This window comes from Panulirus ornatus, chromosome 59, assembly GCF_036320965.1.
Source record: "Panulirus ornatus isolate Po-2019 chromosome 59, ASM3632096v1, whole genome shotgun sequence".
In the NCBI taxonomy this organism is placed as follows: Eukaryota; Metazoa; Arthropoda; class Malacostraca; order Decapoda; family Palinuridae; genus Panulirus; species Panulirus ornatus.
This window is the reverse complement of record NC_092282.1, coordinates 26646465-26663499: the sequence shown is the minus strand read 5'-3', so window position 1 is coordinate 26663499 and position 17035 is coordinate 26646465. Positions and strand designations below refer to the sequence as shown.

General features: G+C 37.9%; 1 protein-coding gene across 4 annotated transcripts in view; it reads left to right on the top strand.

Annotated features, from left to right (window-relative positions):
- Positions 1-17035, top strand: part of cac (calcium voltage-gated channel subunit cacophony) — a 1845957-nt gene that overhangs the window by 396859 nt on the left and 1432063 nt on the right. For all 4 annotated transcript variants that reach the window (XM_071696567.1, XM_071696568.1, XM_071696569.1 and 1 more), the window contains one exon: positions 10364-10467. In XM_071696567.1, coding sequence (XP_071552668.1) covers positions 10364-10467 — 104 coding nt within the window. The remainder of the gene's footprint in view (positions 1-10363; positions 10468-17035) is intronic.

The following is a 17035-nucleotide window of genomic DNA, read 5'->3' as shown; positions in this document are numbered from 1 at the left end:
CTCTTTCGCGCGCGTGTCAATTAACACGTAATCCAATAACGCTCTCTGGCCATCTCTCCTACTTACATACGTATACTTATGTATATCTCGCTTTTTAAACCAGGTATTCCCAATCACCAGTCCTTTTTCAGCACATAAATCTACAAGCTCTTCATTTCCATTTACAACACTGAACACCCCATGTATACCAATTATTCCCTCAACTGCCACATTACTCACCTTTGCATTCAAATCACCCATCACTATAACCCGGTTGTGTGCATCAAAACCACTAACACACTCATTCAGCAGCTCCCAAAACACTTGCCTCTCATGATCTTTCTTCTCGTGCCCAGGTGCATATGCACCAATAATCACCCATCTCTCTCCATCAACTTTCAGTTTTACCCATATTAATCTAGAATTTACTTTCTTACATTCTATCACATACTCCCACAACTCCTGTTTCAGGAGTAGTGCTACTCCTTCCCTTGCTCTTGTCCTCTCACTAACCCCTGACTTTACTCTCAAGACATTCCCAAACCACTCTTCCCCTTTACCCTTGAGCTTCGTTTCACTCAGACCCAAAACATCTAGGTTCCTTTCCTCAAACATACTACCTATCTCTCCTTTTTTCACATCTTAGTTACATCCACACACATTTAGACACCCCAATCTGAGTCTACGAGGAGGATGAGCACCCTCCGCGTGACTCCTGTTTCCCATTTTTAGAAAATAGATTTTAATAAAAGTTTACAGATATTATATTTTCCCTGCTCCCGTGAAGGTTCTTCCTGCAGCAGACATGGATTAACACTAGTCAAAGTCAAAGAGTTTATGAGCTTGATCTTATGTCTCTCCCTTAATTTTAGTTTAGTGTTGCTTTACCGATATATGTATCATTGTCAACATTGACTTCTTTTCCATTTAAATGAGGTAGAACAAGTGCATACAGGTATGCAATTTCTTTATGAAATAATTTATTGAAGTAGTCCCCACCCTGAACCATAGAAGTTAGCATGGAGCAAGTGTGCCTTTTTTCTTGGGTAGATTTACTATCCTGAACACCTAACTGTGCTTGGAAGTTTGCCACTACCATGCTTGAGCATTCATTATATCTTTCATGTTTCACTTAGCTGCATGAATGTACACATCACAGGCAGTTGTCAACATCCTGTTTGCTTAAGAAACTGTAGGGAGATTTGAAGGGAACTAATTTTGCAAAACTAGAGTTCTCTGTCTTAACCTCAAGAGTTAGCAAGGTAGGAAAGTCTGGTTCCATATGAGTAGTTTGTGTTTTTCTGTTGCCCATTAGAAAATTTTGGATTTTGTTATGCATTGAAAACTAGTAATAGTCTGTAATAGCACTAATGATGGAAGTAGTACTTTAGTGAGAGTGAATGGTTGCATGAGTGAGTGGTTTCAAATGAAGGTGATAAGTTTTCAGGGCTTTGTAAGATGTTTAAGATTTGCCAAGCTTTGGTCTGACACAGGCCCTTCTCTTCGGATGGTCCATCCGCTTTTTGTCACTTGAGGATGTATAACCCTTGAATGTGGGGCATAGTGCAGAATTTTTATCATTCCTTGCTTTAAAACAGAAAATCTGTGAAATGATAGCTTAGCAACGAAAAGTAATAGAAAATACACAGAACCTTTTGTGTTGGCTTGGTTTGAAACAGTGATATGTTGGCAGCTTCTGATAATACAGAAAGCTTTGGAGATTGTTTCCCTTTTTCTGTTGAGCTCGATTCCTAATTATACTTTGATTTCATACACAGACATAGCACTGGTAGTGATTAACATGGATATAAGTAGAATATTACACCTTTCTTGCAATGATTACGAGGACATTGAGTGGTTAGCATGTGTGGGGAGGACATTGGAGCTGGATTTTCTTTGGAAATATTCTCGCTCTTTACCTTATTGCCAAAGCCCTCCATAACCCTAAGATTACTTAACGAGGAAATTAATTGCAGTTATGTAATTTCTTCCACAACTGCAAGGTCAGTAAGGACACTTCTCTTACAGGCCTTCATCCTCTTTTCATAATTCTGATAAGATCACTCTGTAAGTAATTCTATTGGGATCACTCAGTAAATCACTTATTTCTCCACATTTATAATTTTATTTTTCTTCATTTTCCTCTCCTTATGATAGATAAGTGTTTATTTCAATTGATTAGTTTATCCAGCTCTATTGTATATTCGATGGGGTCACTGGGTATGCATGGCCATGTAACGATACCGAGGTAAGTAGATTTTTTCCCACACCTGTTTAGTGATGGGAGAAATCTTTTTGGGTTACTAATGGTATAATAAGTCATCTGAATATGCACACAGAGGAAATAAAAGTTGTTTTTTGGCCTTTGATCTCTAAGACCATGTAATCCATTGTTATCTGTCCTTTAAGGGTTGGTGTTCATGAGGATGGTATTTCACATGAGAGTGAGTTAAAGTGAAAATATAATACAACTGAATCATGATAGAACAGAGTGAAAGCTTTCAGATACTATTGTAAATAACTACATGCTCAGCATGGGGAGGGAGTAATACAGAGTGACTGTAGAATACAACGGAATCATGATAGAACAGAATGGAAGCTTCAAGGTATAATTGTAAATAACTACATGTTGTTTATGGATGGGGTTGTTAGGGAGGTGAATGCAAGAGTTTTGGAAAGAGGGGCAAGTATGAAGTCTGTTGGGGATGAGAGAGCTTGGGAAGTGAGTCAGTTGTTGTTCGCTGATGATACAGCGCTGGTGGCTGATTCATGTGAGAAACTGCCGAAGCTGGTGACTGAGTTTGGTAAAGTGTGTGAAAGAAGAAAGTTAAGAGTAAATGTGAATAAGAGCAAGGTTATTAGGTACAGTAGGGTTGAGGGTCAAGTCAATTGGGAGGTGAGTTTGAATGGAGAAAAACTGGAGGAAGTGAAGTGTTTTAGATATCTGGGAGTGGATCTGGCAGCGGATGGAACCATGGAAGCGGAAGTGGATCATAGGGTGGGGGAGGGGGCGAAAATTCTGGGAGCCTTGAAGAATGTGTGGAAGTCGAGAACATTATCTCGGAAAGCAAAAATGGGTATGTTTGAAGGAATAGTGGTTCCAACAATGTTGTATGGTTGCGAGGCGTGGGCTATAGATAGAGTTGTGCGCAGGAGGATGGATGTGCTGGAAATGAGATGTTTGAGGACAATATGTGGTGTGAGGTGGTTTGATCGAGTAAGTAACGTAAGGGTAAGAGAGATGTGTGGAAATAAAAAGAGCGTGGTTGAGAGAGCAGAAGAGGGTGTTTTGAAATGGTTCGGGCACATGGAGAGAATGAGTGAGGAAAGATTGACCAAGAGAATATATGTGTCGGAGGTGGAGGGAACGAGGAGAAGAGGGAGACCAAATTGGAGGTGGAAAGATGGAGTGAAAAAGATTTTGTGTGATCGGGGCCTGAACATGCAGGAGTGTGAAAGGCAGGCAAGGAATAGAGTGAATTGGAGCAATGTGGTATACCGGGGTTGACGTGCTGTCAGTGGATTGAATCAGGGCATGTGAAGCGTCTGGGGTAAACCATGGGAAGGCTGTGTTGGTATGTATATTTGCGTGTGTGGACGTATGTATATACATGTGTATGGGGGTGGGTTGGGCCATTTCTTTCGTCTGTTTCCTTGCGCTACCTCGCAAATGCAGGAGACAGCAAAAAAAAAAAAAAAAAAAACTACATGTTCAGCATGGGGAGGGAGTTATACACTCATTTAGAATTTCTGGACTGTCATACAATATTTGAAGCTCCTATATACTTTTAGCATTCTCAGTCTCATCATTTAGCGTATTCCATTCATTCACAACTCTTTTACCATAGAGATACTTCATCACATCATTTTTAACAATGTTCTTTTTCTTTGCCATCTTGTTGCTCATCTAATAGATTACATCTTTCAATGAACAGTTAATTTTCAGTATTGTGAATTTTAATGTTATAATAAGCTCTCCTGATTCTCTTTTCCATCGTGGGTAAATTTGTTTTATATTTTTTGAAGTGCAGTGACAAGACTTGAGATGCCTTCTCTTTATTTACATCTAAAAAAGAATAAGTTGTAAAAACTGAAACTACTTTGGGTGATTTGGGCATGTGGAAAGAATGCAAGACTGGGAATTTACAAGGAGAGTGTATGATAGTACAATTGAAGGGGTTGGTGTAAGTGGAAGACCACCTATGACATGGGGAAATAGGGTGGAGGAATACTGGAGGGAGAGAAATAGTGGAAGAATGCATGGAATGGTGTGTGCGAGGGAGGTGCGTAAGGACAGGGATGAGTGGACATTTTTGTCGTGGCCACCCCTTGAAGGGAGTTCCCCCGAGGGAATGGGCATGAGAAATATTGATAGATAGATTGAATGAGGGGTAGGTCTGCACTCAGTTAAGGGTAGGTGGGATTGGAGATGATGTGGTTCTGATGAGAGACTCCGGAGAGATCTCCAGGAGAGTGTTTGAAAGTGGAAAGTTGATAGTGAAGTGGAACAAAATTAAGGCCCAGGTCATCCCCTGTGAATGTCAGGATTGCATTCCTAGAAACAGAAGATTGTTTGAAAGTGGAAAGTTGATAGTGAAGTGGAACAAAAATAAGGCCCAGGTCATCCCCTGTGAATGTCAGGATTGCATTCCTAGAAAGTGTAACTAAGGAAATCCATTTTTCTCATAGTAACCCATGTTTAAAGGCCCTTTACATTCCTTTGGACTTAGGAGTATTTTCTGTAATTGAGATAAACCATTTGATGTAGGTAGTAGCTGATAGGCAGCCAACGACCAGGGAGGTATGTTACCAGTACGATCCATGTGGGTATTGGCAGGGTTAGTGACAATTACATAGTGAGCCAGCACTTCAGTGGTTGTCAAATTGTGCTCCTCTAACCCAGGTAGCTGTCTTTCTTTTCTGCCTCACCCACATGTGGACTACTGGCTTTCTGTCTACAAACAGACAGTCCCTCCTTGCTGCTCATAACACATGACAACACTTGACTCACACAGCTCATTCTTCATAACTCTAGATTTTGCTGCAGTGAGCTCTGTGTTCTAGCCCTGCCTTTTGGCAAAATGGTAGGAGTAGATAGCAGTAGTAGGTAGGAACATTTAGGCAGGAGCATTAGGTAAAAACATTTGGTAGAAGTAATAGGCAGGAACTTTAGGTAGATAAATTAGGTATTAGAAGACAGTAGGAGTATTAGGTAGGAGCCTGTGCAAGTGCTGTGCTAGAGTTGCCATCTGCCAGTGGCCTGTGAAAAGTGAGGCACTAAAGGCTAAGAAGCAGCACTGGAGGGTGCTGGTTATGGAGACTACTGCTGTGGCCAACCCCTTGAGGGAATTCCAGTTGGAACAAGCAACAGAGATATAGATAGATAGACATTTGATATACACAAACTCTTAGATCTTATAAGGTGGAAAGATTTAAGGTTCCTGGCCTTTCTCTGTAACTCAAATCTCATAATTCTGATGTTATCTTCGTTGCCACCCTCTGAATCTTCTCTGTTAGCTTTTTGTGTCTCTTTAGGTGTGAAGAGCAAACTTGAGGAACATATTCTAGTTTTGGCCTTGTGTAGGCTATGAACGACTTGCTAAATATATCCTAATTCATACATTTGAAAGCTATTCTAAAATTTGCCAGCAGACAGTTTGTCTCCTTAATTATTCTCCCAATGTGGGACTCTGTTGACTCCCAAGTCCTTTTTACATTCAGAATCCAGAGTCATTTCCCTCTTCATGATAATCGCATTGGAGTTTTCTTTTTTTTTTTTTTTTTTTTCATCCTCATTACTTTAAATTTGGTGTGATTGAATTTCATCAACCATTGATCAGACCAGTTTTGGTAAATTTGGTGGGATTGAATTTCATCAACCATTTATCAGACCAATTTTGGAATTTGTTCAGATCCCCTTGTAAGTTAATGCAATGTTTCTCATTTTTCACTTCTCCCATGACCTTTGCATTATCTGCAAACTATTCTGGTAGGAGTCCATACTTTCAGGCAAGTTGCCTATGTAGACCAAGAAGAGTAATGATCCGTAACCAAACCCTCTGACACTCGCTTGTCACCTTGGTTCATTTGGAGAAGGCTCTTCTGGCATGTCTTTTTATTTTTCTCCTCCCCTGAGTTAATCTTCTATCCATTGAAGATTATGTATGTATGGATATATATGTATGTACACACTCAGGGCCTTCATGTAATGATGGCTTCTAAAATATTTCACAACACTGAAATTCAAGAATGACACTGATTACTTAATTGAAATTGCTTATTTGTACTGTATGAGGAGAGAGTTTTACACTTGTAGGGCCCCTTTTCTTGAACATGTTCTACTGTTGTATAGCCTCTTAGATTTATGTATGCTATATGCATTAACCATATCCTCTGTCTGTTGCTCCATTCATCTACCACTCTTATGCTATTAAAGTATTTTTGTGCATTCTTATTTACAAGTTTCTTGATTTCATGTTATGTTCTCTGTTTGCTCCATCTCTGCACCTCTGAAAGAACTATTCACTCTCCACCTTGTCAGGCTCTGTTAAAAACTCAAAGGCTGTGATAAGGTCAACTCTCAGTCTTCACTTCTCGAAGGTGGGTAAATTAAAACCCTCCAGTCATTCCCTCTCTGATACCATATTTGTTGCATTCCTCTGGACCTTCAGTATGAGCTCTTTGTTCTTCTCTAGGTGTGGTGACCAAAGCTGAGAAGCATATTCTAGTTTTGGCCTTAGATATGATGTAAATAGTTTGCCAAATGTTTTTTTATTCATATGCTTGAAAGCTATTCTGATATTTACCAGCAGATGGTTTTTCATTACTACATATTCTCATACTATGGGACTCTGGCAACAGGTTAGGGATGATATCTACTCCCAAGCCTTTCTCACACAGAATCTTGAAGCTTATTTCCTTCTAGGAAATAATTGTATAGAGGCCATTTTTTATTTTCTCTATGCTCATTTCACTACATTGCGTAGGTTGAATTTCATCACTCATTTTTAGATCAACCAAATGTTGTATGGTTGCGAGGCGTGGGCTATGGATAGAGTTGTGCGCAGGAGGATGGATGTGCTGGAAATGAGATGTTTGAGGACAGTGTGTGGTGTGAGGTGGTTTGATCGAGTGAGTAACGTAAGGGTAAGAGAGATGTGTGGAAATAAAAAGAGCGTGGTTGAGAGAGCAGAAGAGGGTGTTTTGAAGTGGTTTGGATACATGGAGAGGATGAGTGAGGAAAGATTGACCAAGAGGATATATGTGTCGGAGGTGGAGGGAACAAGGAGAAGAGGGAGACCAAATTGGAGGTGGAAAGATGGAGTGAAAAAGATTTTGTGTGATCGGGGCCTGAACATGCAGGAGGGTGAAAGGAGGGCAAGGAATAGAGTGAATTGGAGCGATGTGGTATACCGGGGTTGACGTGGTGTCAGTGGATTGAAGCAGGGCATGTGAAGTGTCTGGGGTAAACCGTGGAAAGCTGTGTAGGTATGTATATTTGCGTGTGTGGACGTATGTATATACATGTGTATGGGGGGGGTGGTTGGGCCATTTCTTTCGTCTGTTTCCTTGCGCTACCTCGCAAACGCGGGAGACAGCGACAAAGTATAATAAAAAATAATTTTTAGATCAACTTTGGGGTCTCTTTAGATCCCTTTTAAGCTGATGCAATCCTCCTGACTTTCACTTTCCCCTTGACCTTTGCATCATCTGCAAATATATTTAGATAGAAATCCATACCTTCAGGCAAGTTGTATAAATTAGGAAGAGCAATGGTCCCAGACTGAACGTTGTGACACTGCTGGTCACCTCAACCTGTTTGGAAAAGGCTCCCCTAACCTGTATCCTTTGATCCCTCCCTCTGAGTTGATCTTCTGTTCATTGTAGGAGTTTTTCCTGGATTCCTGCTTGGTGATCCAGCTTCTTCATCAGCCTCGTATGTGGTAATGTGTCAAATGCCTTCTTGCACTGTGGATACAGATAGTCCACCCAGCCTTCCCTTTTGTCCAGGACTGAGCTCACTCTTTCATAAAACTCTAAGAGGTTAGTTACGTATGACCTCCATCCCCCAAAATCACATTGCCTCTCACCTAGAAAATCTTTCCTCCATGGAAAGTCATCCACTTGCTTTTTAGCAATCTTTACCAGGACCTTATACACCACACATGTTAGCAAGACTGGTTTGTAGTTCAACACTTGTTCCTGGTCGTGTTTCTTATATAGAGGCTTCCTGATTTACAGGAGACTCGACTTATGGAAATTCAACTGTCGACAAATTCTCCCAAAACTCAGATACAGTATTTTTTCGATAGGAAAAATTTTGCGTTAGTAATGGAAATTCGAAGTAACGTGTGTGAAAGAATATGGTGGAGGATGCATTAGGGAGGTGGCCTCTTCCCCAAAGCATGCACCTTACATAACAGTGACGCTGTTGCTGTGGTTCCATGTGCAACTTGAGTGCATTGTTTTAGAACTTTCAGTTTGTAGTGCAAATATTGCCTTTATTTTCTAACTCATAATGACTGGAAAACGATTAACTGATGATGAGAGTGGAGGACCTCTTCACAGAAGAAAATTATTGATTTAGAGATGAAAATGAAATCATATGGAAGCGCAAAAGCAGGCAAACACTTCCATCAAAGGTTTGGCACCTTTAACATCAGGTGTCATAACCAAGAAGCAAGGTAGTGCAATCCATGAGATGGAGAAATTACTAACTTTGTGGATATAAGATCAGATACAGTATCATGTACTGCAAAGTCTTTGATGGTATGAGCGAAGGTATAGAAGTCACTTCGAAGATGTTGAAGGAAAGTACAGTAATTTGTGGCCGGTCATGGATGGTTTAACTGGCTAAAGGGTCATGCTAGTTTTCATAATGTTAGAGTGGTGCTTCTGAGCACAACTAGGATTAAGGTAAATAGATTTTTTGCATTTTAATTTCTTTCCGTGGTTCTTTTTTGTAGATGATTATTTCTTTCCCTTATTTCTGTTGCTCAGAGTGGTGGTATTTTAAGTGTGTTTGTGTTGCAGTCTAGAGTTTATGGTGTTGGAAGTGTTGTAAGTCTGGTGGGCAGGTTAAGTATAGTGTGCAGCTTACAGTAGTGTTAAAACAGGTGCCAGCATGGCATTGGTACTAAAGAAAATGAACTAGTAACCAGGGGAGGCTCAACTATTCTGGGTGATGGGATGGGTGAAAATATATGGTTTTCATCTTATGGAAAGTTCAACTTACTGTTATTGGGAATGTAACCCTCACGTAAGTTGGGAAGCCTGTATTTATAGGCATAAGACTGGCTTTTTTCCATTCTCTTGGCATTGTCTCTCTCTAGTGACATTTTGAACAGTAATTCAAGTGGTTTATTTAGTATATCTGCACACATCTTTGGCACATATGATGATATTTCATCAGGACCATGTTCCTTGTATGGCTCGCATCCTTTTAGTATTCTGTTAACATTTTTTTTTTTTTTTTTTTTTTAGATATCTCAACAATTTCCAAAACTTCCTTCCCATTCTACAGTTTCTTTCACTGAAAATGCTTTTGAACTTGTTATTCAGTTCTCGACAATTTTTCCTTCTGAATCCTTTGGCCTGATTAGTTGCATCTTAACTAACCACTGACTCCTGTAAAATTGATGGAAAAATGTTGGATTTTCACCTGGATTGCTCAATTATTCTTTTCGGTGTTTCTTGGTTCCTGTTTTCTTATCCTGCTTTTTTCATTTCTTGTTCTCTTGTATCTTGAAAAAGTAACTTGATTTTAAATTTTGTAATTATGATGATGCAGTGGGAATATCTAACACAAATCATCACAATCATGGAAGTAACTTTGACCAGATTTTTTCACAATGATGAATATATATTTGAAACTTTTGTAACTTCTCACTGTATTGAGCCATTTTCCATATCTATATTTATTCATAGCACCAGCCACAAGGTATCTCTCTCAACCTTGCCATTACTTTCCCTAAGTCTACAAATGCTACGTGCAGTTCATTCATCTTCTCCAAGCATTTCTCACACAAACACCTGGTCCACACCATACCCTTCTCCTGAATCTACATTACTCGTCCCCAGTAAGATGGCTTTTACATGCCACCACTTTCTCAGTCACATTCTCCCATACTCCTTGTCAGGTATACTCAACAGACATATGATTGATTTCTCACTAAGAAATGGCAAAGTCTGTTCAGGAAGATTATGTTGGCTTAAAAAGTGTAATTACTATAGTACCTATGAAATTACATATTTTATTTTTTTGTCATTTTTTTATATTTTCTTGCAAATATACTGTATATGGGGTAATTTCCCACTCTGTTACAGTATATGTAATGCACAGAGGTTTTGTTATATAACCTTACAAATAATTTTCTGTTTTCAGACAAATGATGCACTTGGTGGCAGTTACAACTTTCTCTACTTTGTGCCCCTCATTGTACTGGGGTCTTTTTTTATGCTCAACTTAGTCCTTGGTGTGCTGTCTGGGTAAGTACAATCTTTGAATATGCTACTAATCTTAAGCATGTCACAACTCGGTTCATAGATTTTAATTAGAAAGATGATTTACTTTACAATGATTCCATAGTTCTTGTTCTGCTGATATGTTGAGTGCACCTCATTATCAATTTGGCATTTGCATATTCACCCTTTGGCACTGATATAATGAATTTTGTTTCCTTTTATTCACACTTTTTGTTTGATTGAAAAACATGAATGACTGTGTAAGAACAGAATGCAGAGCATTTTCTGTACAATATAGATTTTGTGGTGATCCCTAGAGGGTCTTGTAGTCTTTTAAGATTTGTTCATACATATGATAAGATTATATGCACTTTTACAATGGAAACTTCTTGCAACTATGATATGAAGTTTTAAGATGGTAAGAAGTTTGTGAACATACCAACAACTGTATTGATGTAGCTTTTCATAGGAGCCTGATATCTAAAACTTTATCATTCTTCGTACATTTACAGAGTGGAACTGAATTTATATGAAATTTTGATTTTTATGGTAGATGCTTTTATTTTAGAATGGAAACAAAATGAAAGGAAATTGAAAAAGCGTTTTGTGGGGATAGAACTGTTAAATGATCCATAGAAATGACAGTACTGTATATATGTAGATGGGTAATTAGATTGTTTATTTTATTGGTTAATTACTGTGCTGTGAATTTAGCACCCAAAATAATTTCTTTGATATCAATATTATCGTGCAGAATTGGTAAATGCATTGTATAACTTGCTCTTTTCTAAGAGCTTAAGTATTAGTCTCTGTCAGTGATGTCTCTTCTATCATTTAGAGCTCCATAGAGCCTTATAAATCTTCTGCAGACATTTTTGGTCACTGATCTCCATACCTTCAGACGTGGAATGACTGTACCTGCTTTAAGTGTGTTTTTTGTTTGTGTGTGTGTATAATTACTTATTTGCAAATTATTCATTTCTATTGCATGGGAAGGGAGTTTTATGCTCATGAGGCCCCATTTCTTGAATATTCTTTATTATCACATAAATCCATGGAATCTGTATGCATTAACCATATCCTTGGTTATTGTTTCATTCATCCTTCACTCTTATATTTAAAGATACTTCTTTCCATCTTTTCTTTCAAGTTTCTTGCTTAATTCCATGTTATATCCTGAGGTTACTTTATCCCTACATTTCTCTCAAACTTCACTGTCCTCATAATCAGAATCTTTTAAAAGCTTAAAAGACTGTGGTCATGTCACCCTTCACTCAGTTCACTATCCACATAAACAGAAAGCTTAAAAGACTGTGGTCATGTCACCCTTCACTCAGTTCACTATCCACATAAACAGAATTTTTCAAAAACGTAAAAGACTGTTGTCATGTCACCCTTCACTCTTTTTTTATTCCAAGGTCAGCAGATTTAAAGCCTTTAGCCTTTCCCTGTAACTTAGCTTTCTTAATTCTGATACTATCATTGTAGCCCTCCTTTGGACCTTCTGTACAAGCTCATTGTGCTTCTTTAAGTATAGTTACCAAACTTGAGAAGCATATTCTAGTTTTGGATTTGTGTGTGGTGTGTGTGCATGACGAGATTTTCACTCATGCTGCTTTCTCTTCACTTTGTATGTGTTCCAATTCTGTACTGAAATGTGTGTGATTACCTTTTTATGGTGTATGGGGTGGGAGTTTTACATCATGGGGCCCTATCTCTCAATCATTTTTTTTCACTTGTACAACCTTTTAAACTTATCAGTGCTGTCCACATTTGCCACATCCTCTTTCAGTTTATTCCATTCATCCACAGTTTTTATACCATAAAACTACTACTTTATTTGTATACACTGTCTGTATCATCAGTCTGGTTCAAAAATTTATAGATTGTGATCAGGTCAGTCCTCACTTTTTTCTCTTCCATGGGTTTGCAAATATAAAGCTTCTAGCCATTCCCTATAACTCTGTTCCCTCCTTTGGACATTCACTTTTAGCCCTTTGCACTTCTTTGGGTGCAGTGACCAAACTTGAGAAACAATCTTGTTTTTGCTTTATGCAGGATGTCAGCCTGCTAAATGTTTCCTTTCCCATACAGTTGAAAGCAGTTCTAATATTTGCTAGCAGGCAGTTTGTTTTCTTTGCCATTTTCCAAATATGGGGCTCTGGCAACAGGTTAAGGACAGTGTCAGATTCCATATCCCTCTCTCACAGAGAAGCCTGAAGCATGTTTCGTTCTAGCTGATAGTCATTTTCAGGCCTTCTTTATTTCTGTCTTATCTTCATTACTTTACATTTGCCAAGGTTGAATGTCGTCAACCATGTATCAGACCAACTTTGGAGTTTGTCGAAATCCTTTTGTAAGTTGATGCAATTCTGCTCACTTGTCACTTCCCTTATGACCTTTGTGTAATTAGCTTTTTTTATTATTTGTTAGTACTCTACTGGGTGGGAGTTTTACACTCATGGGGCCCTTTATCTTTATTATTATTTACTGTCTTACCACTTATATTTCTGTATGCTATCTGCATTAGCCATGTCTTCCTACATTTTTTTCTATTCATCCACCAGTCTTATGCCATAAAGGTACTTTTTCACCTCTCCCTTAATAGATTTCATGCCTAACTCATGTTCTTTGGTTGTTTTATTCTTGTCTCCCAAAGAATTCTTCATTGTCTTTGTCATTAGTCTGTTTTGAAAGCTTAAAGGTTGTGCTCAGGTCACCCCTCACTCTTCTGTCTTCTAAGGTGGGCAGATTTTAGGCTTTGAGCCTTTCCCAGTAACTCACTGTCTTAGATCTATTACATTCTTTGTTTGCTCTCCACTGGGCATTCTCTATTATCGTATTAGTTTGTATGTGCATGTAATCTCAGCCATCCTCATGAGGCAGTAAGCTAAGAAAGATGGGGTGTTTGTTTTGTCCAACACATTATAAGGAAGTCTCCATTTCTACAAAGAGATGAGAATATGTAAAATGAAGGAGTTTTATGTTAGTTACAAGGATGAGAATGTATAAAATGAAAGGTTTATATCAATAGTTGTATGTTAGTTACTTAAGAGATAGGAATATGTAGAATGAAGACGGTTTATCTCAACAGCCACATGCTAGATGCTAACATAAAATTATGTAAAATTACGTAGATTTATCATAAGTTACATACTAGTCAGGAAGAGTTAAGAATGTATAAAATGAACGAGGTTTATCTCAACATTCATACACTAGGTAGGAGTATGGAGGCAGGAAAGCAAGAGAATTTAGAAATTGTTGGAAATAGAAAGCAATGAAGATAGAACTGAGATAACAGCAATCTTTGAAAGAAACTAACAATTTTGAAAATGTGTAGCACACCATCAGTAAGGTGATGCTGTTATGACTAAATGACAGTCATTAGGACAAAGAACACATGGTGAAGCATACATGGTTATTGAAAACAGTTACTCTAGTGCTGGTATTTATAAGAATTTACTGTTAAGAAAATTTGGCTTGAAACTGCTTTTGATCTGCTCAAGAAATAAACTTTGTAGAAACAAAGTTCTCTCTGCATTTGTAGCTAAGAAGTGTAAGCTAACAAGTTGTAACTTACAGTCTCTTAGACCTGACAGACAGGAGATGGGCATCCTTTATTGATGAAACTTTGAAACAACAAAACAAAAATGACCATGCTAGTTGCTGAATTGTTAACTGCCTCAAGCTCAACCAGTAAGAAGCCCTAGAATCATTCTGAAATTAGCATTCGACCATCTCACTATTTCATGGTACCTTGTTCTGTTTGGCATTGCTAGTTCTCTGGCTTCATATTTCTGCTAAGCTGATCATGCATAACATTTATGTTTGCTAGTCAAAGAGGAATATATATTGTGGCAGATATTTATGTTATGCCACAAGTTGCCCCACATTGGTTGTACAAAGAAAATGAATATTGAACCATGTGAAACAAAAAGCGGATGAAGATGATAGAAAGTATTTGGGTACTAGTATATAAGAATTGGAAGTTGGGTGAGAGTTGTATTATTATCAAGGAGACCAAGACATAACACTGGAAATGGGGAAACAGTAGTACACTTAAAGAAGAAGAAAACTTGGTTATGTGAGAAGTATTATTATAAAGGAGATTATTACTTAATAAATACTTAATAAAGGATATAAGAAAGTATTGATACACTTAGATAATGGGAAAACTTTTGTTTAAGGAGAAGTGATGAGCAAGACTGTAAAGAATAGAGGTAAACCTGCATCAAAGTGGTCATAGTGGAAAACTAGAAGTGTTGGAAATGTATTTGTTATAGTGTATTTCATTGTTTGGAATTCTCAACCAAGATATGCGACTTATCTAACCTATACATCATATCCTCACATAGGATTTCAGAGTACCTTGTTTTAGATGATATAAAAAAGACATGTTGAAAAAGTTGGCACTGTTAATGTATTTAACATTTTTAGTTGTGGCTTCCGTGAAGCACCAACAAATTATTATATTTGTTTATACTTTGAAGCTGGAAGCTCCTTTCCCCTTATAGAAATCTTAAAATTTCAAAGTCTTTAGAATTAGAACAAGTATTTGATCAACAAAATTGCACAAACCAATGATTGAAGTTAGATGTAAGATATAAAAGTTGAAGTACATGCAAATCAATAATCTAATCTCTGAGAAAGTGTACAGAGTATTTTGTAACCTGATGGAGTTTCAGCCAATCATTTTATGCACTTGGCATGCTGTCTCTTGTGTGCTGTGTCTTCCCTTTGACTTCACATTTTCTTGTCCTTCTCAGTCTTGAAGATTAGATGAACTGGTCCATGCACCTTGGTGTAGAGCAGGTGTGATGTAATGTCATTGCTGAGACAGTTTCTTGTGGTATTAGTTTCCATGCTGCTCAGTGAGTACTTGATTAATGAATTGATGGCAGACAGCAATGGGGTTGATTTTGATTGTATTATTTCTCCTTTCATTATCTGCTTACTCTCAAAATCCTTATGTTGAATCATTCAGTGGTGTTTGAAACTGTTCACTAATGTAGTGAACAGCCTTATTGCACTACCAAAGCGAATGTCAGAGTCAGTTAGCTACATTGTATAGTCTAAGTCCCTAATAATTTCCTCATGTTGTTGGTGTTTTTACAGATTTCTATGGAAAACTGCCAATTCATATGCAAGCTTCCTCATAACAAGTTTATCTATATGAGATTTATGAATTACCAAATGATTATTGGCCGTGATTCTCTATGGGGATTTCAGAGCTACTCCACAAGCCTTTATGTGTATTAGCCTCTTCTTTTGCTGTTGTTTGATATTCTCATAGGTTGGTCATCATGGATTGAAGTACTCAGTGCTTTTGGTGATTTAGTTTGTGTGCTTTTGATGACATCATTGCTCTTTTTTGTTGTTCAAGTGACAAAGCTTTCAACTCTGTGAATGCATTTAACATTGTTCTCTTATGTTCATTACAAACAGAACCTCAGATATACATTCTTTCAGGCCTAGTATTGAGCTGTATCTGAAGAGTTACATTTAAGGTTATTTTAAGCAGCTTTAATGTGTCCAAACATTGCAGAAGATTCCTGCCATACAGCTCTGACATTAGCACTTGATGTGACTCACCACTTCCAAAATATGCCCAGATTTTAACTACTGCATGTTCAGTGAAGTTGCAACATCATTTAGCTCTACAGTTTTTGCCTGTGTTGCGCGTGAGCTGTGTAGCTTATCAGAGAGAAAAATTCCTTAGCATTGAACACTGCAAGCTCTAAACGGTGATTTCCACAGTGCTACACAATCAGACACAGAAAAGTATGTAACAATATGGTTGTAATGCCAGCTTTTTGCTCTTAATATATTTGATCCTCATCACAGGGAAATGAAACCAAACAAAGAACATACACACCCTTGAAAAACCAAGATTATTGTCTCAGCAGTGGAGCTGATACAATTTTTACAGCAGTAGTTAATTCAAGCTCAAAAAAGTTAAAAGATATACTTGTTGCTGCATTCTCTTTCTGAAAATATATTGTGGTGCAAATAACGTTCGTTTTTCGTGCTGGTTATGTTAATGAGTTATCAGTTATCATGCCAATCCTGAGTTTTGCACACTTTTTGTCAGTAATTTTCTCATAGCTTTAGCAGTATGAACACTGATGTCTGTGCTAAAATAGTCATCAGTAAGACTTGTTCCATGTCATTTTCATTGTGCACTCTAAGCTTAGATCTACGAGATTGAATCAATAGATGGACATCCAGCCTTGCAAGTGCTTTGAATATTATGAGATACACAACAAATGTATTCTAATTATATCAAATTTTGTTTGATTACTGCATTTTCTGGTGCCACACACTTTTTAGTACCACTCCTCTCATACCCTTTCATTACTTACTTGATCAAACCACCTCACACCACATATTGTCCCCAAACATTTAAATTCCAGCTCATCCACCCTCCTCCATATAACCCTATTTATGACCCATGCCTTGCAACCATATGATGTTGTTAGAACTACTATTCCTTCAAACATACCTATTTTTGCTCTCCAAGATAACATTCTGTCTTTCCACACTTTTTTTCATTGCTCCCAGAATCTTTTCCCCCCCCTTCCCCACCCTACAA